We start from the raw sequence: 23,762 nt of genomic DNA on the forward strand, positions 1-23,762 counted from the left end.
AGACTAAGAACCATACTTGAGTTCTTTCAAAAAAGAGAACTGTGATGTTTTAGTCTAAGCAAAACATAAATAATCTCAGAAGTGACAGTTATTTGAATTGTTCCAACACAGGGATTCTTTTTTTTTGAGATAGGTCTTGCTCTGTTGCTCTGGCTGGAGTACAGTGGCACAATCACGGTTCACTGCAGCCTCAAACTCCTGGGCTCAAGTGATCCTCCTGCCTCAGCCTCTGGAGTAGCTGGGATTACAGGCAGGCACCACCACAACCTGCTTAAACTCCTGGGCTCAAGTGATCCTCCCACTTCGGCTTCCCAAAGTGTTGTGATTACAGGCCTGACCCACTACACCCAGGAGAGATTCTTTTTTCCTCATTCAAAGAGATGATAAAATCAAAATGAAGCCAAAATGTAGGCAGCAATGGTCAAGCAGTACTATAGTGAGAACTGGCCAAACATTTCTTTCAGTGCAAGATTCTCGAAACCCTGTCTTAACATTCGTTATAAAGATACTAATTTATATACAAACATTTTGTTAATTACAAATGCTATTACAAATGGATGAAATGGTAATTTTCTAACAGATGCTGCTTAAAGAAAATTCCATGGTCAAAAATAAGATTTATTCTTTTGCCTTGCCTGATTTAGAAGTTCTATCAGGACGTGACTAAGGAAAAAAAAAATCTCTGGGGACAATGAATAATAGCTTATTATTCAAACAGAGGAAACGCTACTCTACTTCTTAGTTTACTTCTTAGTTGAATAACATCTCAAAATCCAGATAAATTCCATTGTATAAATAATACTATGAAAACTCACTTGATATTACAAATTTTGACTATTTCTTATCTGACATGACATAGCTATTATTTTAATGACTATAGCTATATCCACAAATTCACATTTCCTCTAATACCACTTGTAACTGACTACTTCCACTGTTTCACTAAGGCTTTGTGCTCAATTATATCCCTTTTCTATTCATACAGTTAAACGTCCAACCTTTAAGCTAAACATCAACCTTTTTAAAAGCATAGCGTTTTTTTTTTTAAAAGGTCTTATGGACATTTGCATTAAGATTATAGGCTGGGCAAGTGACTCAGGTATGTAATCCCAGCACTTTGGTAGGCAGATTACTTGAGCCCAGGAATTCAAGCCTAGCACGGGCAACATACTGAGACTCCATCACTACAAAAAATACAAAAATTAGTCAGGTGTGTTGGCGTGCACCTTCATCCCAGCTACTGGGGAAGGGTGAGGTGAGAGGATCACTTGAGCCAGGGAGGTTGAGGCTGCAGGAAGCCATGATGGCACCACTGCACTCCAGCCTGGGGTGACAAAGTGAGATTCTGTCTCCAAAAAAGAAAAGCTTATAGGTGGATCAATCCCTGGATGGCCCGCATAGTGGTTACAAGAATTGTTTACATGCATTAAGACGTGTGCAAAGAGCAGAATATTTGCCACTAATAGTAAGAAAACTGGTATACCATGCAGAACTCACCTGGGTATAGAAGCCACTAGCTGCCTCTAGGAACAGAGAAAGGTTTGCCTGAACTTCACTTCGATTCGGATTTGCTCGATTCTTTGCCTGGCCTTGTAGTGTTGTGATCTGATTCTTAAAGGCGTGATTCCAGCTGAAAACAAAATGTAATTCTATTTGGTATAGCAGTGACTCACTGGGCAGACACTGGTCCCCCTGAGAACAAGAAAGAACTGTCTGTTATAATTATACCACACTAGACAGTAAACCTGCATTAAAGTTATTCATTTATTTAAATAACTTTATGCTTCCCTTTGAACAGGACTAGACATGCAGTAGAATCCAACTGACCTTAGTAAACACTTACCAAATGTTCGAATAATCAGATTGTGGCTTCAGCTATTAATCTTTTAGAACTACTAGAGTTTATTTAGGAATCCCAGTAGAAAATCAGAACAATGGTGGCAAGATCAAAGTAAAAATAAGGTATTAACAAATTTCTACATATAGTGCCAAATGTGATGGACTATATACCCTAACAAGTGACATGTATATGGGGGCGGGGTGGGGGGTGGGGGTCTGTAAATAGTAAGCCATATCTCTTACTTCCCCAAAAGTTATTTCCCAGAGCGTTCAGTTTCACTGCTATTTAACAGTTTTGTTTATTTCTCTTGTGATTAACATTAAGAGGTTGAAATACAAGCCACATTTCAAATTTGGTTATTTAAAATAAGAAACAATATAATGCTGAAATATGGCATACCAAAATCCTGTTATAAAATGCTTTTCATTAATCTAGTTATATATGGCATCAGTTTAAGTCCAGTTATGATGAATACAGTCACTCTCTAACCTGGAAATCATAGTGGGGAATAAAAAACTAAAACAAAGGGAAGACATTACTGGCCTGATTAAAGGAAACAAACACAGATAGGAGGTTTACAACCTATCTGGAAAGTACCTAATTCTCTATCAACATCAGCTTCTGAGGTTCTAGAACACTAGGTTTTTTAATGATTTGGGAGGACAATCACTTCCCTCAGCATTTCTGATGACATCTTATCCTTGACTCTAACATCACAGGATAAGGATTTTGATGGTCATGATTTAGCTGTATTACTAGACTTCCTAAAAATATAAAGTATCTAAGACAGATGTAAATGATAGAAAAAACTAATCTTCACCAACATTTAGGGTAATGGACATTAGTAGACAAAGTACTCTTAACTGATTTTTAAATTTCTATCAGGCTAATGTCCCTGTTCCAACTTACAAGGCAAAGCCTTCCACAAGAGACAATTACTCACTTGGGAATCTGGTTATCTGCCATTTTGCCCCTCATAGAAAGAACAAGTGGAAAAGTCTAAACACACAAAATCTTTCATTTTACTGGGGGTGGCGGGGGGTGGGAAATACTACTAACTTATTTAATTAAAAGGAGGAACTTTTTCTTACAATGCAAATACATTTTCCTGACAGAGAAATTACAGAATCATGTTTACCAAAGAAAGATTTTTCTAAAGCCTACTCTTGAATTTTTTGTTTAAATCAGGGCTTAATTGTAAGACTGACCACAGACAATCCAAACACTCTCAGTATTTGAAATAGATATATTTGCTTTTTTGGACAGGCCCTAAAAGAGTTGCCCTAATGACCTTAATAGGATTCAACTCTAAACATTTCTCTTCTTACCTCCAAAGACTGTATTTGAAATAATATCAATGGCCAAATATCAAAAATACCAGAATTTCTTTCCATTGAAAAAGCTTATTCTGCAACAGGTTGAAAAACAACCAACCAAACTGTTTTAAAGTCTTGGTGAAATTCTTGATCTTACAGGGACTTCCCAAATGATAGGTAATACTTACAGATCCTGTTCTACTTTCTTGTCTAAAGCGTATTCCAAATCAGTAACTAGCATTTTCTGGTACAGGTCCTGCAGAGCCTGCCTGGATGTCCAGACTTCAGCTGGACCCAGCTTAGAATCTGAGTAACAAAAACAAAAACATAAGAGTAGATAGATAAACCCCAACAATAAAACCATTATACCACACCAGTGACTCCTTCCTGCTCCATCCCCAAGGCAAAATCTGCTCTAAATATATTCCATAGAACGCTGCAGAAGTTTTATACTATTATATTTCAAATGACTTTCACCTTTGACTAACGACTAAGTCTGGTTTACAATGCTTCTGTTTTTAGTTTTGAAATAACATCATGAAAAGGGCTTTAAAAAAAAAAAAAAAAAGGTTTGCCCTTCGCTTTTGGTTTGTATTTCTGCCTTTTCACCTAACAAGAAACTATATGCCTCACAGTAAGCCACCTCATTTGAAGTAACGGACTGCCACGTTGGTCTGTTTACTCTCATACTGTATCTCTTTGTCTAACGCAACTGTTTCTTTTTCTTTTTTTTTTTTTTTGAGAACTCCCACAAATTTCATTACAGAATTCTCACATCAGCTGACTATCAGCAGTTGCTTTGGTATTCTGCTGTTACTCCTCTCTCAATATACTGACCGCAGAAGCCATGACAGTGTTATTTTAATGAGTGGTAGACTGTTTTCCAAGATACTTTTGTGAGCAATCCACATTAGTCATTTAACATAAACGAAGACTTAGAAGACTGGGATTAAACTGCTAAAGAGGTCAGATGAGAGACTGGGTGTAGAATGTAATCAGAAAGTCAGTCTATGAATACACATAATACAAAATTGGGGCCCTGCTGTCTGCCAGAGTCATGCAAAGCACCTTAACCTTTGCGATCACTGGGATTATGATTGCAACAACTGACAGTAAGCTCCCTCAGTAGGTGAACTGAATAATGGACTTTTAAATTATGTATTTTCCATAACTAGCTGGGCTATTTGGTTTTGCTGCTACACAATGGCATAATCATCACTCTTCTTTAGGTTTGCTATTAGTATCTACAGCCACCACAATCCTATTTTGCAAAGAGAATCTCCTGGATTTGAGTTAATGCTCCTAAGAGTTTACAGGCTAGTAAGAATAGAGTTTAGTATCAGCTCCTCATCCCTAGTTAAACTGTTAATCACTAAATAATAGATTTAGTCAACCCTGCTTTAATTCACTTATGGCAAGAAAAAGAAGTGTAAAAGATTACTAATTCTCATCTATCAAGACCGTCATTCAAATGAGTAGACTTGTTATCTTAAAGTTTCTGGGCAGCCAAAGGTCCCCTACAAAGGTCAAACCCTAAGACTATTTACTAAGGTTGTTCAATATCTAAGAAAAGGTAAATGGTACAGATAGCTTGATACTGCTCCATGTTCTGTTTTCATCACACAACAGATTATGTTTTCAATGCCAATTCAAGAGCATAATACAGTAACTCAGAACAAACACTGATATACACAATACAGATGATGATAAATCTGTTAATAATGGAAAGAACTGAGTAGTAGCTATTACTGAGTAAATATATAAGCCATCTACCCCCCAACACACTTATCCTTGAACAAGATGACATGAGATTATCCATGAACTCTTAGGACATTAGCCTAAATGACTCTAGAGTTGACAAAAAGATATTTCAATAGTCCTTTTCCTCTTTGTAAATCTTGGCAGGTATGCTGTTTAATTCTTTTTTTGTGAATTTCATTGCAGAACTAAATTACTCAAAAATTAGAGTAAGATTCACTACACTAGTACATATTCCTCTTATTACATTTTAGGATGGCATATGCTGTTATGAAGGGCATACTGATAAGTATATGGTGATTACAACGTATTTCCTAATTTTGTATTTGAATAATTTACTTTTTTTTTTTTTGAGACAGAGTCTTTCTGTCACCCAGGCTGGAGTGCGGGGGTGTGATCTCTGCTCACTGCAACCTCCACCTCCCCGGTTCAAGTGATTCTCCTGCCTCAGTCTCCAGAGTAGCTGGGATTGCAGGTGCATGCCACCACGCCCAGCTAATTTTTGTATTTTTGATAGAGATGGGGTTTCACTATGTTGGCCAGACTGGTCTCGAACTCTTGGCCTCAGGTGATCCACTCACCTGGGCTTCCAAAAGTGCTGGGATTACAGGCGTGAGCCACCACACCATGCCTCATCTACTCTTTTCAATGGCTAAGTCTGGCAATTATTCTTCCAAAAGACCTCAGTCATTATTTAAAACAACAAAGATGGCCAGGGGCAGTGGCTCACACCTGTAATCCCAGCACTATGGGAGGCTGAGGCAGGAGGATCATGAAGTCAGGAGTTCGAGATCAGCCTGACCAACATGGTGAAACCTCATCTCTACCAAAAATACAAAAATTAGCCAGATGTAGTGGCATGCACCTGTAATCCCAGCTACTCAGGAGGCTGAGGCAGGAGAATCGCTTGAACCAGGGAGGCGGAGGTTACAGTGAGCTGAGATTGCGCCACTGCATTCCAGCCTGGGTGACAGAGCGAGACTCTATCTCACAAAAAAAAAAAGTAACAAAGATATGGGAGAAAAGAAAGGCAGCAAGGTAGCTCACTCAATTTCAAGGACTTTCAGAAGAATTTTTCTATAAATATTTTTTCTGAAGATTTACCTACTAAAGTTTGGTTAATTATCAAGAGGAAAAAAAAATATTTTCCCAGAAAGATATGAGCCTAACACTGTAAGATATTTTGGTTTATATAGGGTATGTTATTTTTTCTGTATGTCTTAAATCGTTAATAAAAAGTTTCATAAAAATTAAGTGATTATATAAATTAAATTAGGTAACATTCAATTCTGTATACCATATATTAATATTATATGCCATTTCCAACAATTACTTAAGCAAGAATTCAAACTATATAAACAATAAATATTTAAAGCAGATAGTAAATGATCATCCCTTTTGGCAACTAAGATGGGATTTAGTGATGTGCGTAATATAAGAAAGAGGATATCCTTCCATTAATTTAATGTATAAAATATGTGGTAAAAAAGAAATAAGCCAGCCAATACCTGTCATGTCAGCCTTCAGGACTTCTGCCTGCCTAGATAGAAAAAAAAAAAAAAAAAAAAAAAGAAAAAGAGTACCAGTTAGAAACAAACGAGGCCTAACTAACATATAAATAACACTAAGTTAGGTGAAATAATATACTACAATAAGGATATACAGCAGCTATAATTTTGGCACTGCAAATAGCATCCCTACTTTAACATCAGGGTAGCATAAGGTCTTGGCAAATTAATGCCAACACTTAAAAAGTTTAAGGACCCTTAGGGACCTTTTCTGCTAAGTAGAGTCCACCTTCTTGCTGTTTTCCTCCAAATGTAATTTACTTAAGATAATATTCAATGACATTCATTAAATTTTTAAAAATTCTCTCCATGCTGCCAAAAAATCCTACTACATTTCTCAATTCACTCCTCACCACAACTATTTCAAATTTCCCCTCTTCTCAAGCTACTGATTCCTATACCCCTTCCTCACCTCCAAGTGACATTTCCATACCTCAGGGAAAACAATTCCCACTTACTAAATATGTACTACATTTATACAGCCTGCTTCTTACTTTCTCTTGTTAAAACAGTAGAGGTAGTGCACCTCTTAATATTTAAGAACAATAATTCCACTTGGGTATGTTCTTGCTAACCCTTCTTAAGGACTGTTCCTTTGATTTACCCCTTCCCTTGCACCAATTTTGAGACTTCCCTCACTTCATTTGGATCTTTCCTTCTCTTCAGCATTTTAACATGTCCAAGTATCTCACACATTTTAAAAACCTTCTGCCCCATGTTCCCCTCTAGCTGCTGTCTTTTTTTTCCCTCTCAAATTCTTCAAGAATTACCTGTGTTCAAGAGGTCCAAAACTGAACTCAAGACCCATTCCCATCCCCTACCTCTAGTTCTCTTTCTAATGTTTTTTCATCTTAGCAAATGCATCATAGCTTTCCAATTGTGGAAGGAAGAAACCTGGAAGTCCTCCATGACAACTTTCTCTCAAACCTCTAACATCTATCAACTCCAAAAGATGTTATCTACTAACTATATCTTGAATCTGTTGATTTCCCTTCATTTCTTCTTCAGCCACTCTCATTCAAGAACCATCCCTTGACTTTGTTTCCTCCACTTCACTCTTGCCCTATTTCATTCTGTTCTCCCAACAGCTGTCAGAGGGATCTTTTAAAAATGCAAATCTGATCTACCAGTTGTCCCTTTAAAACACTTTAATGACTTCCCACTACTCTGAGGTTAAGAACAAAACCTAAACTGTCCTACAACATTCGACAGTCTCTGAACTCTATTTTCACTACTCTTCACTCCTTGATCTCCGGGCTCATTTCTGGACTTCTGGACTGGACTTCTAGTTTCTCCAGTATACCCTGCTTCTTTCACACTAGAGGTCTTTATAAAAGACTCTGCTAGCAACACCTCTTCCCCCTTCGTCTGCTTAATTACCACTCATCTTCTACCTCAGTCAGCACATTACTGCTTCAGAAAGCCCTACCTGAACTCCATCTAGATTAAGGATATTCCTATTTTATGCTCTCACAGCACTTCTAGTTTTTCTTCATATTACATATTACAGATTTTAAGAATGCTTATCACAACTCCTTGTCTACTAGCACAGCACCTTGCACACAACAGACACTCAATATTTTTAATGAGAGGAAAAGTATAAATCAGACTCATATACTCTATTCAAGAAGGTAGGTATATAAACTTGAGAGATTTTTTTTGAGAGAGATTGGGCCTTGCTATGTTGCCCAGGATGGTCTTCAACTCCTGAACTCAAGAGAGCCTCCTGCCTCAGCCTCCAAAGTAGCTGGGATTACAGGTGCATGCCACCCTGCCAGGCTGAGATTTCCATTTTTAAAAATGAACTTTTAGCATGAGAGCTAGAGAACATTAAGGTTTTAAAATTTTTACTGTTTAAATATTGTTTTATATAATTTATTAAGTATTTAATGTCAATTGTATTAGGTTGATGAAAAAGTAATCATGGTTTTTGCCATGTTAAAAGATGCACCAACCTAATAACCTAATAAATTTAAGTTTCATTAAAATGTAAAGCAAATCCTTTCATTCTCTTAGTCTTTAAAAGATATTTACATCTTTTCAAAATTTAAGCTTTCAAACAACAGAATCACAACGTAGTGCTAAGGAGGTAACCATAAGCCCTATGAGAACTAGCAACATAAATGAAGAATACTAAACAAATAGCCACACTTAGTTGTAAAATGTTAACATCACATCAAATTCCATTATCCATATAGCCTGACTTCACTCTTCACTTCAGGTGTTAACTTTTGCCATTAAAAAAAATACACATTTGCAAAACTGTTGGCTTATGCCTTTAAAACCTAAGATTATACAATTTAATAAAGCATACCATGTACCCCATCCTACCAATGTCGCAACTGTTGCTCCTCCCCTGAAAAATCCTATTGGAGAGTACTAATTTATAAACCTTTTAGTGAGAAAGCTAGGGTTAATTATGCACCTTTACTTGATTCAATGAATGACCTTTCATTTTGTCCCTGAGTTGTGAAGTTAAAAAGCATATATTTTACTATGCTTCCCTATGTTAGCTAAAAATTCATACTCAAGTATATGCAGGATATATACTTAGGATCATGTATCTAAAGGTTGTTTTCTCATTCCAAACATGATTTGTTTTGTAAAGATGAACAAGTAACATTTCAGTATGCTAACATCCACCTAATGATGTTACCAACTTCCAGTCAAAGATTATATGCGGTATATAATATAAATGTAATTTACAAATAATCTGCTTTTCTTACAAGCTGTCAGGTGATGAACTATAGTTCTTGCAGACTCTGGAGCAGGCTCCCATCGATAAACAAAGATCTAAAATTTTACTCCGTATTTTTACCATGTTATAATCTGTCCAAGAAAAACTGTAAAACTAAAAAGTCAAGCACTAATAGAAATATAAAAATGTCACAAAAACTGACATAAACGTTAAAATATTTTGAAATTCCAGCTTTGATTCCTCAGTATGACAAGGGTAGAGGTGCTCATTTCTGTGCAGTTCTATCCTAGGTTCTGAAAGAAGCACAAGTTAATTACTTTTATTACCTTCCTAATAATGACAATTATTAGCTTTCTTTTTAAAAACAACTTTGCTAAACTGAATTGATAAAGACAGCTAAATGGAAAATATAACAACCCTATGGAATAGCTAGAATTATTCCTGTTTTATAAATGGAAAAACTGAAGCTCCGAGATATAAAATAATTCTTCCAGTCACAAAGCAGTCAGGTACCAACAGGTACAAATTTTGTTCTTAAATGACTCCACAAAGTCCAAGTTACTTCTATTTCTTTCAAAGTAGAATAACAAAATTATATGACATAAAAAACTAATGTTGGTTTATCCAGGAACATTAACATTTAAGTCAATTAGCCTAAATTAAAAGATCTGTTCATAAAGGAAATAGATTATATCTAAAATTTTTATCAAAAGGACCACAAGAAATAAATTTATACTCAAATGCCATGGTTGGCTTGTGAATGAAATTCCCTTTCATCCTGGATCTAATTTTGTGAAGACAGTTTTATTGGAACACAGCCACACACATTCATTTACATGTTGTCCATGGCTGTTTTCAGCTACCAAGGCAGAGCTGAGAGTTGAGACAACCACCACATGGTCCACCAACCCTAAAATATTTACTATCTGATCCTTTAACAGAAAAAGTTTGCCATCTCCTGCTCTAAGGAATATCTGATGAAAAGAACGAGAAGTAAAACATCTTTAAGTTCCCAAACCAAATTATGGTTATAAGAAATCATCAACAATAATGTCTGCAGAGTAAAAGTCTATATTTATTTGTTTTTATTAGTTAATATCTTAATCTTGTCACAAAGTGGACTATTTTAAAAAATATAGTCTCATATAATTAGAAACACTACTTGCAGGCCATGCTATGTTTTTGATAGAATCTACTGACAAACTCTTTAAAACAAAGTTTGGCTTATATACTATTATCCTAACTTTTTTTTTTCTGTATCCCCAAAATATCCATTTAGACAGGTGGGAGGGTTAAGCTAAGAGTTATTGCCTCACAAGAAAAGGAATCTCCATCTTCCCACCCCTAAGCAACCATTAGCTTTCTTTTTTAAAAATAATGTAATAGAAGTCAAATCAATGGATATGTAACCTTATATAAATGTTTTAATAGATCAGCACAAAATTGGCTATATCATTATTTTACTTTATAAAGAAAAAAATTGTCCAGGCATGGTGGCTCACACCTGTAATCACAGTACTTTGGGAGGCTGAGGCAGGAGGATCACTGGAGCCAGGAGTTTAAGATCAGCCTGGACACCAGAGGAAGACTTCATCTCTACAAAAAACAAAAAATTAGCTGGCGTGGTGGTGTGTACTTGTAGTCCCAGCTACTCAAGAGCCTGAGGTGGGAGGATTGCTTGAGTCTAGGAGTTCTGAAGCTGCAGTGAACCGTGATTGTACCACTGCATTCAAACTTGGGCAATGGAGTGAGACTTTTGTCTCCAAAGAAGACAATTGTTCTATGGTTTTGTTACAAAGACCATCAATGAATTAACATTAAAGTTTACAGCCAATGCTCATACACAGAGGCAGAATTTTAAAATGTTTTTTCTTGGCAGAGGGTATGGCAACATGAATTCCTTTTAATTCTTTAAGCTGAAGGAATTAATGAAAAGAATGAACCAAGAATAAAATCACCATGCTTTCAATAATAAAGTAACACTATTAAACATAGCTATCAAAATATAGTCTTAGTTATTAATTAATAGGAAAAATTAAGCAATTCTATCAAGCAATAAAAAAAGAAAGTCATTAAAAGGCTGAACAAAATATGGAACATTCAGTGACAGCCAAATATGTTGAAAGCTAATAAACTGAAACAATAAATACTCGTGGAATAATCAAGATCTACAAATACATTTAAAGCATTCTAAGTACTTAGTACTATATACTATACTACAGGTACTATAGTAGAGGTAGTAACAGGTACCAGGTACATTAGAATATATGTAGATACTATAGTGCCTATAAGTACAGCTAACACTATATGCAGCATTTACTATTGTCATTGTTCTAAGAGCTTTACATAAATTATCTACTTCACACTAAGTACTGTTATTGTCCCCACTTTATAGCTCAAGAAACCCAAGGAGATAGAGGTTATTAAGTAGTATCGTTAGTCAAGGTCATAGTAAGTAGTAGAAGTAGCATAATCAATATGGCTCCAGAGTGTAACTCCTTTTTTTTTTTTTTTTTTTTTTTTTTTGAGACGGAGTCTCACGCTGTTGCCCAGGTTGGAGTGCAGTGGCGCGATCTCGGCTCACTGCAAGCTCCGCCTCCTGGGTTCACGCCATTCTCCTGCCTCAGCCTCCTGAGTAGCTGGGACTACAGGCGCCCGCCACCGCGCCCGGCTAATTTTTTTTTGTATTTTTAGTAGAGACGGGGTTTCACTGTGGTCTCGATCTCCTGACCTTGTGATCCGCCCGCCTCGGCCTCCCAAAGTGCTGGGATTACAGGCTTGAGCCACCGCGCCCGGCCCCAGAGTGTAACTCCTAACCCTCATTTTATGATAGTATGTAATAGTTCCTCTCTTACACAAGGGTATGAGAAAAAAAAATTTGAAATGTTTGATAGTAACAACCCATAGAACTGGAGCCTTCAATACTTCACAATTTTATGATAATTTTCCAAATAATGTTACTAGAGGAAAATACTAAAATTTGGGTTATCTTCTTTAACAAATATCTTGATTATATATAGCATTTATGTACAATGCTAGGTAACAAATACAGGATAATCTCTTTTAAGAATATACAGTCTAACAGCTGGGCGCGGTGGCTCACGCCTGTAATCCCAACACTTCGGGAGGCTGAGGTGGGCAGATCACCTGAGGTCATGAGTTCAAGACCAGCCTGGCCAACACAGTGAAACCTCGTCTCTACTAAAAATACAAAAATTAGCCTGGCGTGGTGGCATGTACCTGTAGTCCCAGCTACTCTGGAGACTGAAGCAGGAGAATCACTTGAACCTGGGAGGTGAAGGTTGCAGTGAGCCAAGATCACATCACTGCACTCCAGCCTAGGCGACAAAGCGAGACTCTGTCTCAAAAAAAAAAAAAAAAAAAAAAAACCACACAAAAATAATATACAGTCTAAGATTCATGGTTTAAAAATGTAAAGGTATTTCCAAGTCAGGGCACATAAAATGGGAGATTCCTTCTGCCTGAACTCCCGAGCCCCTCTGAGCAGAATTCAGGAATGTAAGTCAACATCTTCTAAACTCACAGCTGCTAAGGAAAAGTGAATCACTCTCTTTTATTTTGGGAGAATATGCTGGGAGGTTTTTTTTTTTTTTTTTTTTTAAAGAAATTTAACCAAAAGCCACAAGTTAATTTGTTCACTTGTTTGACAGAGTTCTAAGGAATACTTGGGATAATAACAGCATTTATCAATCATAGCCAGAAACACAATAATCTAGTCATAATTATTTATGCTGAATAATTGGCCAGACATAAGGTAAGCATGCACTTAATGTGCGCACATGCGTGTACACCCACACACACCTCAAGTCTCACAATATTAATCAGAGATATATAAATCATATTGCTCTACTGCTGAATTTCATTTGGAAAAGAAAATCTAGAGAAGATGCTGCTCCTAAAGGAGTTTTTCTTGCACACGTTAATAAAAATACTAATTTGCTTTCTCTTTATGGCACTTTAGGGCTCAGGAAGCATTTTCAAATCTCCCAACACGACAATACTCTATACCACAACATTCGCTCCCTAATTTATATTCTTTAAAAATGTGTACCTAGTTTTATTAAGGTATACCCAGTTTTATTAAGGACCAACACTGGTCTGAGAATTTCAAAGGATGGGAAGGAGTTATTCTTCCAAGCAGAAGAAATAACAGAACAATAAAAAGTAAAGCTAAGCTAGTGAGTGAGCATCAAATGCAAGGTAGAAAGCCAGAGATAATGAAGCTGAAGAATCCAGAGAGAGCATACTGTGACAGGCCTTGCATGACATGCCCTGGAGTTCTGATTCTGTCCTTTAATAGGAAACCAGTGCTGAACTTAAAGCAAGAGCATAGCATTGTTAGATTTACATTTTAAAAAGATTACTATAGATGTAAGACTGGAAGTAAGGATGTGCTAATACAGATGAATGGAAAAACCCAGATTGAAGAAATACCTGGTAAGTTAAGCCGAAAGAAAGGAAGATAAAGCAGAGGAAAGAGTCTGTCACTCCCAGATTGTTAGTTTGGCCGGCTGGGTATATGAGAAGGTGGAGAATGCAAAAAAGATAGTATTCAGGGCTATACCCATAATACCTACAATAATGCCTTGACTGCAGCAGCTGTTCACTAAAAATGTGTTCAATTTGTTGAATTAATGAATGCGTAAGCAGGCATTCAGAGATAAGTATCAAGCAAAGGGGAGACTTGAGACTAGGGATACAGCACTGATGTGATCAGTACATTGATGGCAGTTAAAACCATGACAGTAAATGTAACTGCCCAGAAACACAGAATGGTGGAGCTAGTTCTCTGTTTTCATTTTTAAAGGGTAGATGAAAGACACTCCATGAAGAACACCAAGAAGAAACTGGTGAATAGTATAAGAGCAAGAGAAGAGTGGAGTATAGAAAATGAGAGAACAAAAAGGAAGAGTAGTCATCAATATCACAGGCAGCTGAAAAGTACTATGAGATAAATAAGGACTGGAAAGTGTCTCAGATTTGGTGAAATAAGGCTCAATGATAGCCTTGCCAGAGAAAAGATTACATGAGGATGCAGGAGGTTGAGGAACAAATAAGAGGGAGAAGTTTACATCAACTCTTAGGATGCTGGGCTGTGTAAAGAGAAAGAGATGGAGGCCATGGCTAAACAGAAGTTTCTTCCCCTCCCCACCAATTGGAAATACACTTGAGAGTATTTAGAATAAAGGAAAGAAGCTGGAAGAAATGAACAGGTTGAAGATATAGGAGAAAATAAAACTGACAGCACTGTCCTGGAAGAGATAGAAGGAAATAAGAATGATATTATTAAGATAGGAAGACGACTGGCCTTGAAAAAGAGTCAGGATAAAATTGGAGGTTGGTAAGGTTAAACAGAAATGTGTTAGAATTGGGAAATACTGGGGGTAGGGAGATGTTAAGAGAATTTACAGCTGTATTTCCTCAATTTCAGAGATAAGGTAGATCCTGTGTCTGAAAGAAAGAGTGGGATAAGCTGTGGAGAATGGCAAATATTTGGGATAATTACAAAATGACAAAGAAAAGAATGCAGAGAAAGTGTTAAGAGCCATGTGGATTAGACAAAATGGAAAAATTAATACAAAAAATATATTGGCCAGGTACAGTGGCTCACACCTGTAATCCCAGCACCCAGCACTTTGGGAGGTCGAGGTGGGCAGATCACCAGAGGTCAGGAGTTTGAGACCAGCCTGGCCAACGTGGTGAAACTGTCTCTACTAAAAATATAAAAATTAGCCGGGCATGGTGGCGGGCGCCTATAATCCCAGCTACCCGGGAGGCTGAAGCAGGAGAATCGCTTGAACCCAGGAGGCGGAGGTTGCAATGAGCTGAGATCATACCATTGCACTCCAACCTGCGCAACAAGAGTGAGACTTGGTCACAAACTAAATAAATAAATCAAGGTATCAACAGAAAAATTGGCAGAAGACCAAACTGATAATTCAAAAAAGGAAATACTACTAGTAAGCACAAATTAAAATAAGTAATTTTTTTTTTTTTTACTCTAAATACTCAAATTGGTAACACTGGCAGATACCTACTTTTAAGGACCTCTAGGTAAGGTGACAGATACAAAGGCATGTACATAATTTCAATACAATAAAGGTGAGTGCAAGGATAGACATATGCCTAGAATACAACTAAGAAGAAGAGCCACTGGGAGTGTTAGAAAAGATAAGGGCCATAACAACTAGAAGAATGCCTCGGCCATGGCAGCTGTTCACTAAAAATTGTTGAATTTGTTGAATTACTGAGTGATAAAATACGAACCATACAGGAGGCAGTTTTATGTAATGGAAAGTAATATAAAGCAAAAAGACTCGGGTTTGAATTTGGGCTTTCCTACAAATAAGTAGTGCTATCTTGGAGCTTCTAAGAAGACTGTTTCCTCATCCATAAAACGAGAATACAAACTACTTTTCAAAGTTGCTATGAGTAATAAATAAGACAAGTAAGTTATATAAAAGAACCTAAATGATCATTTGAATAAGGAGGGGTAATCTGATTGTGACATGAATAGTTCAATGACCACCAAATTACTTTTGCTAATCTGGTTACTGACTGGCTAGTCAGGTGTCCCTCCCTCCCCTCGTTGCTTCATGAGATCCCTTTTGAAGGGGCACACTGGGTTGAAAAAGACATTTCAAAGTTGTAGTAAAAAACCCTAGGTCCCTACCACCACAAGCGACAAAAGAAAAACAGTTTAGATGTCATGCTGACTATGTTCTTAGTATAAATAGAAAATAAAACCAGAGGCAGATACATAAAAATTACAAAATAATTGAGTCAGGGTGTTACTTTTTTCTTTTTTGTTTTTCTCCAAACATTAGTTCTGATTACATTATTTAACAAATATATTTTTAAAATTGGACCTGATATATCAAGACAATTATAAATTATAGAAATGCCACACTGATAACAGGCTAAACTCATCTGTTAAGAATTAACCAGCAGTAAAATAACAATATAGTTTAATCACTTGTTATTTGCCAGGTTTTAGCTTTCATATTACTAAATCTTTGATTCTCACAACAATTCTATCAGGTAAGTAATAATATTAAGCCCATTTTGATGATGAGGGAATAGAGGCACAGAGTGGTTAAATAACTTGCCCAAGGTCACATAACTAGGAAATGGCAGAGCCTGGGTTCCACCCTTGCAATCTAGTTCCAAACCCGAGCTCATAAACATATTTAAGGCCTTCTGAAATGGCCAGGCTAGAGGTATCACTCTCCTAGTATCAGCTCATAGAGGCAACTATCATCTCTTGGTTAAAAGCTGCATCTTTGAGATCAAGCATCTTTGCATGTTCAGTCATTATAAGCTGCTGTAGCAACAGTTATTACTTCACATGTACAAGAGGGCTTCTCTAGCATACTATCATACACCTATTTCTACAGGCACTTGGGAGGCTTGATTGCATCCATGCTGACACACAGAACAGCAAGCTGATGCTACCTGCACTCACATGATTTACTATGTTAAAAAAAAAAAAACAACAACAAAACACAGAAATTTTCATTCTAAAGGATGATGCATAAATCATTTGTCCCTATGTTTATCATAAATATTCAGAGACCTCATATAAAACAATTTTTTTTTTTAAATTTACTTCAGTAAAAATTTTAAAAGCTTCCTTGGACCACAAGATATAAACGCTCAAGACAAAGCAAACGTAAGCCAAGGTTCTCGTGAAGTCACATAAATAATAAAACTTTAGCATGCCCCATCCCGATCTTGGCCAAAATCAAATGCTTCAGGAAGATTCTAATTTCATTAGTGTTCACAGAGTATGAATAATACACATCTCCAAAAGGAATAAAAACAAGCAGAAATCCCTTGTAATTTTTATCCTACCTAATATTACTTGATTTCAGATGCTCCTCTGATTTCAAGTTTTCGGTCCTCATCTGGGACTTAAATGAAACGTTTTCTCCCACAATGACTATCTGCAAGAACATCCAATTTCTCATAAGGTAGAATGGTTTAAGACATTCTAGATAGAGGAGAGGAGGAAAATATGAGTTAACCCACAATAACAGAGAACCCTATGAAGAAAATTATTTTATCTTTATTTGAAATGACTTAATGTGAAAGGTAAAGGAAAAATGTCAAAGTATTTTTTTTGTTTGTTTAATGTTTCTTAGAACAAACATTTAAAAATTTGTATTTCTAACAGATTCTAGTTATAGACCAAAATGTTATTCTAATGTTCCTCACTGTCTGAAAACTGAGTGATCACTACAGGACAGATACCAGTTACCAAGCAGGACTCTTTTAAGATCAGGGTGAGAATGCCCTGTAGAACACGGAAGCAGATGAACTCCTTACTGAAGAAAAAATATGTAAAACAATTAAAACACAATTATAGGTAGTATGAATAATGCTAAGATCAGTTGAAACTGTCAGGTTTTTCAATTCTCATTTACTGTACAAATTTGGTCATTTTTATATCATAGATGCAGTGTTAAGGACTAAGTGTACTATGATGGAAAAAATCGATGTGATCCCTGCCATGGATTTAAAATCTAATGTAGAGACAGACCAACAAGGAAGGAGGCAGCAGTGGTTAAAAGCATGGCTTTGGGAGTCACACTTTCTGCACTCCAATGGTATGTCAGGTGTAAATCAAGTCACAAGAAAAACAGTACAATTTCTTGGGGACTTCAATTTAACTCAAAGATTTGGACAAAGTAAGTTATTATTATTGCTATTGATAATTGCTTATGTTTATAATTAGTATGTGCCAAATACAAAGCTAAATATTCTATATGCATGATATCATAAAATGGGAGTATAATATAGTAAGAATGTCTTATATTCAAACTGCCTAGGTTCAAACCAAGCTCTGCCACTTACTAGCTGTGTAACCTCAGGTGAATTACTTCTCTACGCCCCAGTTTTGCTAGAAATGAGATGGAGATAGTAAAATACCTACCTCATTGAGGTGTTTTGAGGATTAAATGAGGTAACAGAAGTAAAGCACTTAGGACTGTTCCTTGGTAAGTAAGCCCTCAAAAAATGTTGGCCATTATTGTCATTATCATTTTATAGTTATTACTCCTCCCAGCAATCCTAAAAGGTAAATGCTATTATTATCCTCAGTCTATAAATTAGGAACTTAAGAACTCACACTTATCAATTTAAAAATAGAACATTTGTCATAATTCTTCACAAGATAAAATATGTCTTAGGAGAAATTTCAAATATGTGGCAGGTCTATGCAGACTTTGCTGCCATACTTCCAAAGCATGTATTCAATCTCCTGTGACTTCAGTTGCACTTTAGTGGAAAAGAATGAGAGAAAATATTTTATGATAAAACTCAAGTTCCTCAGCATAGCATATAAAGTCCCACAGCTTTTCACTTTACACTTTATGATCCAGTAAACCTCAATTACTTTTAGTTTCTTGTTGTTTTGCCCCTCAGTATCCTTATTCATGCTTTTTCACTCATCCTAGAATGCCCTCCCACTTCCCTCCTTGTCTGGTTAACCCATTCTTGTATTTTAAACTCAGCAACTCCTAAAAGCAAGTCTTAGTTTGGCTGAGTACTCCCAGTGCATCTTAATGTCCACATTTATTATTGGACTCACAGTACTACAATGAAGTTATTTGTGTACACATTTCCTTCACTAGAGACTGTCCTATTCAATCATGCATATGTAGTGCCTCACATAGTGCATGGCATACAAGTTGCATTCAGGTTAATTTGGACTAAATAGTTTCTCAATAAAAGGTAAAGATCCTAAAAATTCAAGGTTTCTCAAACCTGACAATAGTTTTAAAAGTCTTCACCGAAAACAATCTGAAAGGTTTTTCATCTGAGAACCAGGAATAACATACTTTTTCTTAAGAAAACCTACCATTTTATACAGTCAATCAGAGAAATACATAATCATTTACTTGGCTCTCTGAAATTCACATTTTGTTTTCATCGTAGTGGGATCTATATAATATATACAGAACATTAAATATTTCTGCAGAAATACAAAATCTAAAATTTCAAACAGAACATAAGCTCACAACCCAAATGAATGAAACAAGTAGGTTAAGCCATAAATAACAGGAAAGTTATTTCCCCTCATCTCAATTTTTACATTAAATGAGGTATGCCAAAACAATGCTTTCCAAAGCAATGAACCCAATGCTTTTTAAAAAAATAGTCCTTTTTTGGCAACAACCCCTGTACCTTCTTGAAATAATAAACAGATTAAAATTAGTATATCAATATATAAATGGTCAGATAAGACCACCTTAGAAGACATAACAAAATAATCAGATGCTTGCACATACAGATAAAAGGTTAACAGAATTCCAAACAAGAAGGATACCAAAATGAAAGCAAAAATATGAGTAGATACTAGAATTAAAAGTAGTGTTAAAGTAAGTAATAGCAGACTAAATTTATTTGTAAATGGTAAGAATATGAAAAAACTGACAAAGGGACAACATTACAAGACAAAGTACAAGGAGTTAATGCAAAGAAAACAGGCTGTCAAGAGAACAAGACAAGCCACAGACTGGAAGAAAGTATGTGTAAAACATGCATTTCATAAATGACTTATCTGAAATATACAAAGAACTCTTGAACAATAAGAAAACAAGCAACTCGATTAAAAAATGAGCCAAAACCTTAACAGACACCTTGCCAAAGAAGATATCAGATGGCAAATAAGCATGTGAAAAGATGCTCCACATAGTCTTAGGGAAATGCAAGTTAAAACAATGATACACTACTACACTATTAGAATGGCCAAAATCCAGAACAATTACAAAACCAAATGCGAATGAGAATGTGGAGCATGGGGAACTCTCATTCACTGCTATTGGGAACGCAAAACAGTACAGTCACTTTGGAAGACAGTTTAGTAGTTACTCACAAAGCTAAACATAATCTTACCATATGACCTCTTGGTATTTATTCAATTGAGCTGAAAACTGATGTCTACACAAAAACCTGCACATGAGTATCATATCGGTTTTATTTATAATCACTGAAAACTAATTCATCCATTCACCTACTGAAGCAACCAAGATATCCCTCAGTAGATGAAAGGATAAACAATCTGTGGTACATCCAGACAACAGATTATTATTTAGCACTAAAAAGAAATGAGCTATCAAACTATGAAAAGACATGAAGGAAACTTAAATGCATGTTACAATCTAAAATGACTATATACCATAGGATTCCAACCATATGACATTCCGGAAAAGGCAAGGACTATGGAGGTAGTAAAAAGATCAGTGGTTGCCAGGAGTTGGAAGGGAAGAGAGGGGGAATTAACAGGTGGACCAAAGAGGATTTTTAGGGCAGTGTACTCTGTACTATACAACAGTGGATACATGTCATTACACACTGGTCCAAACCCACAGAGTGTACAACACCAAGAGTGAACTATAATGTAAAATGAACTTCGGGTGAATATGATGTGTCAATGTAAGTTCATCAATTATAACAAATGTACCACTCTGGTGGGGGACGCTGATAATAGGGGAGGCTATTCATGTGTGTGAGCAAGGTATATGGGAAATCTCTATACCTTTCTCGCTATTTTTCTGTAAACCTAAAGCTGCTTTAAAGGAAAAAGAAAACAAGGTGTAACCATATCCTTTGACAGGTGACAGTGAACAAAAATCAGGTTGGAAAAAGAAACGGTGATTTTTGTTTTTTTTTTACCTCTATTGCCCAGGCTGGAGCACAGTGATGCAATCATGGCTTACTGCAGCCTCAACCTCCTGGGCTCCTGCTTTAGCCACCCAAGTAGCTGCAACTAGAGGCATGTGCCACCACAGCTGGCTAATTTTTGTATCTGTAGTAGAGACAGAGTTTTGTTATGTTGTCCAGGCTGATCTTGAACTCCTATGCTCAAGTGATCCTCCCGCCTTGGCCTCCCAAAGTGCTGGGATTACAGGTATGAGCCACTGCACCCAGCTGAAACAGTGCTTTATAAAATGTAAAGCTCCATAAAATTTTAGATCAGGGAGAAATAAAGTTCAACTTTCTAACTTGGTACAGGTAGATAATATGAAAGATGGACAAGTTAATTAACTCAACTAGCAACAATATTTAAGATACTGTCTGATTTAACTAAATAAAATATGCTATAAATTATTGTGGTACAAATAGTACATTCTCTACTTCCAGGTACTCTTTGAAATTGAAAAACAAAAGATACTCAAAAGTCAAACTTGATATTCTCACAAGAGCCATTATTTAGCCCATACTCCCAGATGACAATTTAATTATCTAGACAGTTCTTTTTCTTAATTATTTTCTTGAGTAAAGAAATGGGTGCTGTATAATAAAATAATCTGGCCAGGTGCGGTGGCTCACGCCTGTAATCCCAGCACTTTGGGAGGCCAAGGCAGGTGGGATCATGAGGTAAGGAGCGCGAGACCAGCCTGGCCAAGATGGTGAAACTCCCCTCTCTAAAACAAAAATTAGCCGGGTGCGGTGGCGGACACCTGTAATCCCAGCTATTCTGGAGGCTGAGGCAGGAGAAAATCGCTTGAACCGGGGAGGCGGAGGTTGCAGTGAGCCGAGATTGCGCCACTGCACTCCAGCCTGGGCCACAGAGCAAGACTCCGTCTCCAAATTAATTAATTAATTAATTAATTAATTAATTTAACAAATTAAACCAAATACAGATTATATAAAACCTGTGATCGATTATTAACTGCCTCCAATGAATCACACACTTCTTGGCATTTGCACCCCTGGAACTCCTACTGACCCTGGGTTTGGCCATGTGACTTACTTTGGCCAACTGGACTTCAGTAAATGTGACACTGAGACTTTTTAAGCACTGGCACATTTGGGCTTGCCCTTTTGGAACACCATTAAAACACTATGAAGCTGAGGATGACAGACTACTTGGGAAGAGAGACCCAGTTTTCTTAGCTATCACAGCCACTCCAGTTGAGGGCCCAGACATTTGAGCGAAGTTGTTTGGGACTATGCAGGTCAGACTTAACTTGATCTAGATGGTCTGAGATATGGGAAACTACCAAGCAAAATTTTTGGACGTTTTAAGCAAAGGTATGACATGAATGTAATTAACTGGTAGTTTCTTAAAGAGTTTTGTTAAAGGGATCAGAGGAAAGAGTGGGAGAACAGATATCATTTGGAAGTCATCAGCATATAGATATTCGTTAAAGCCCATGAGATGGGATGACATTACCAAGGGAGTGTTAAGAGGCAGAAACTCCAATATTTAAGGGCAGACTAAGCCTGTCCAACCCATGGCCCACAGACCACATGCAGCCCAGGACAGCTTTAACTGCGGCCCAACACAAATTCATAAACTTTCCTAAAACATTATGAGATTTTTTTGCAATTTTTTAAAGCTCATCAGCTATCATTAGTGTTAGCGTATTTTATGTGTGGCCCAAAACAATTATTTTTCCAATGTGACCCAGGGAAGCCAAAACACTGGACACTCCTGGCTAGACTGAGAAGGAAACAAATAGTAAACAGATTGAGAACCAGTGGCCAAAGAAGTAGGAGGTAAATTTGTTAAACAAAGTGTCCCAGAAGCCAAATAAAGAAAAAGCTTCAAGAAAAGAGGGCAGAATGAATAAATGTTCCTGAAGAATAAAGTAAAATGAGGCCTGAGAACTAATCACTGGATTTAGTAATGTGGAAGTCACCGAGGATCTTGTTATAAGAGGGGAGGAACTGAGGCTAAAATTGAATTTAGACAATACTGTCTGGGAAAAGAAAGAGGCAGCAGCTAGAGAGAGATGTGAGGGTCAAAACAGTTTTTAAGATGGAATATGTAACTTTTTTTTTATAGGATGGGATAAACAACAACACAGAAAAGATCCAATAGAGAAACATAATGGGTAAATACAGTCTCATGAGGGCCATAGGGACTTATTTAAATACTGCATATGTTTAAAAGGAAAAAAGTCCCTGAATGAAAGAATAAAAAGTTAATATATAAAGAAGGAAAGATAACTAATTATTATTGGGGATCTACTAAATGACAAGTGAAGAACATAAGCCATCCTGGGTTTAGTTTCCATGACAACCTGAGATTATAACCATTTTTCCAATTTTATGATTAAAGAAACACCTAGAGATTTTAGGAAACTTGCCCAACGCCACAAAGATGGTAAGTGCTAGGACTGGAATTCAAATCCAGGTACAGTATCAGAATTCTGGAGCCTAACTTTTTCTGCTCATTATTTTACAATGCATGACAGACCTCAATTTTCAACAGTTCATATACTAAAAGCTAAAGTGTAAATATCTCATTGCTTACGATTTATTCAGTTTCCCTTTTTTTCTTTTCTGAGACAGGGTCTTGCTCGTCGCCTAGGCTGGAGTGCAGTGGCACAATCTGGGCTCACTGCAACCTCCGCCTCCTGGGTTCAAGCGATTCTCCTGCCTTAGCCTCCCGAGTAGCTGGGATTACAGGCAAGCTCCACCACGCTCGGCTAATTTTTGTATTTTTAGTAGAGATAGGGTTTCCTCATGTTTCCAGGCTAGTCTCGAAATCCTGACCTCATGATCCGCCCAACTGGGCCTCCCAAAGTGCTGGGGTTACAGGTGTA

The 23,762-nt window shown here is 36.8% G+C and overlaps 1 protein-coding gene across 11 annotated transcripts in view; it reads right to left on the reverse strand.

Moving 5' to 3' along the window:
- SMG7 (SMG7 nonsense mediated mRNA decay factor) overlaps nucleotides 1-23,762 on the reverse strand; it is an 87,833-nt gene that overhangs the window by 42,121 nt on the left and 21,950 nt on the right. For 4 of the 11 annotated variants that reach the window (XM_050765887.1, XM_050765869.1, XM_050765885.1 and 1 more), the window contains exons 2-4: nucleotides 6,423-6,454; nucleotides 3,345-3,462; nucleotides 1,498-1,630 (exon numbers count right to left, since the gene is read on the reverse strand). In XM_050765887.1, the coding sequence (XP_050621844.1) occupies nucleotides 1,498-1,630; nucleotides 3,345-3,462; nucleotides 6,423-6,454 (283 nt within the window). Of the gene's footprint in view, nucleotides 1-1,497; nucleotides 1,631-3,344; nucleotides 3,463-6,422; nucleotides 6,455-17,055; nucleotides 17,195-18,136; nucleotides 21,722-23,762 lie in introns of those variants that run through there. The other 7 variants (XM_050765821.1, XM_050765859.1, XM_050765845.1 and 4 more) reach the window with 7 other exon arrangements.

The sequence above is a fragment of the Macaca thibetana genome, chromosome 1, assembly GCF_024542745.1.
Source record: "Macaca thibetana thibetana isolate TM-01 chromosome 1, ASM2454274v1, whole genome shotgun sequence".
In the NCBI taxonomy this organism is placed as follows: domain Eukaryota; kingdom Metazoa; phylum Chordata; class Mammalia; order Primates; family Cercopithecidae; genus Macaca; species Macaca thibetana.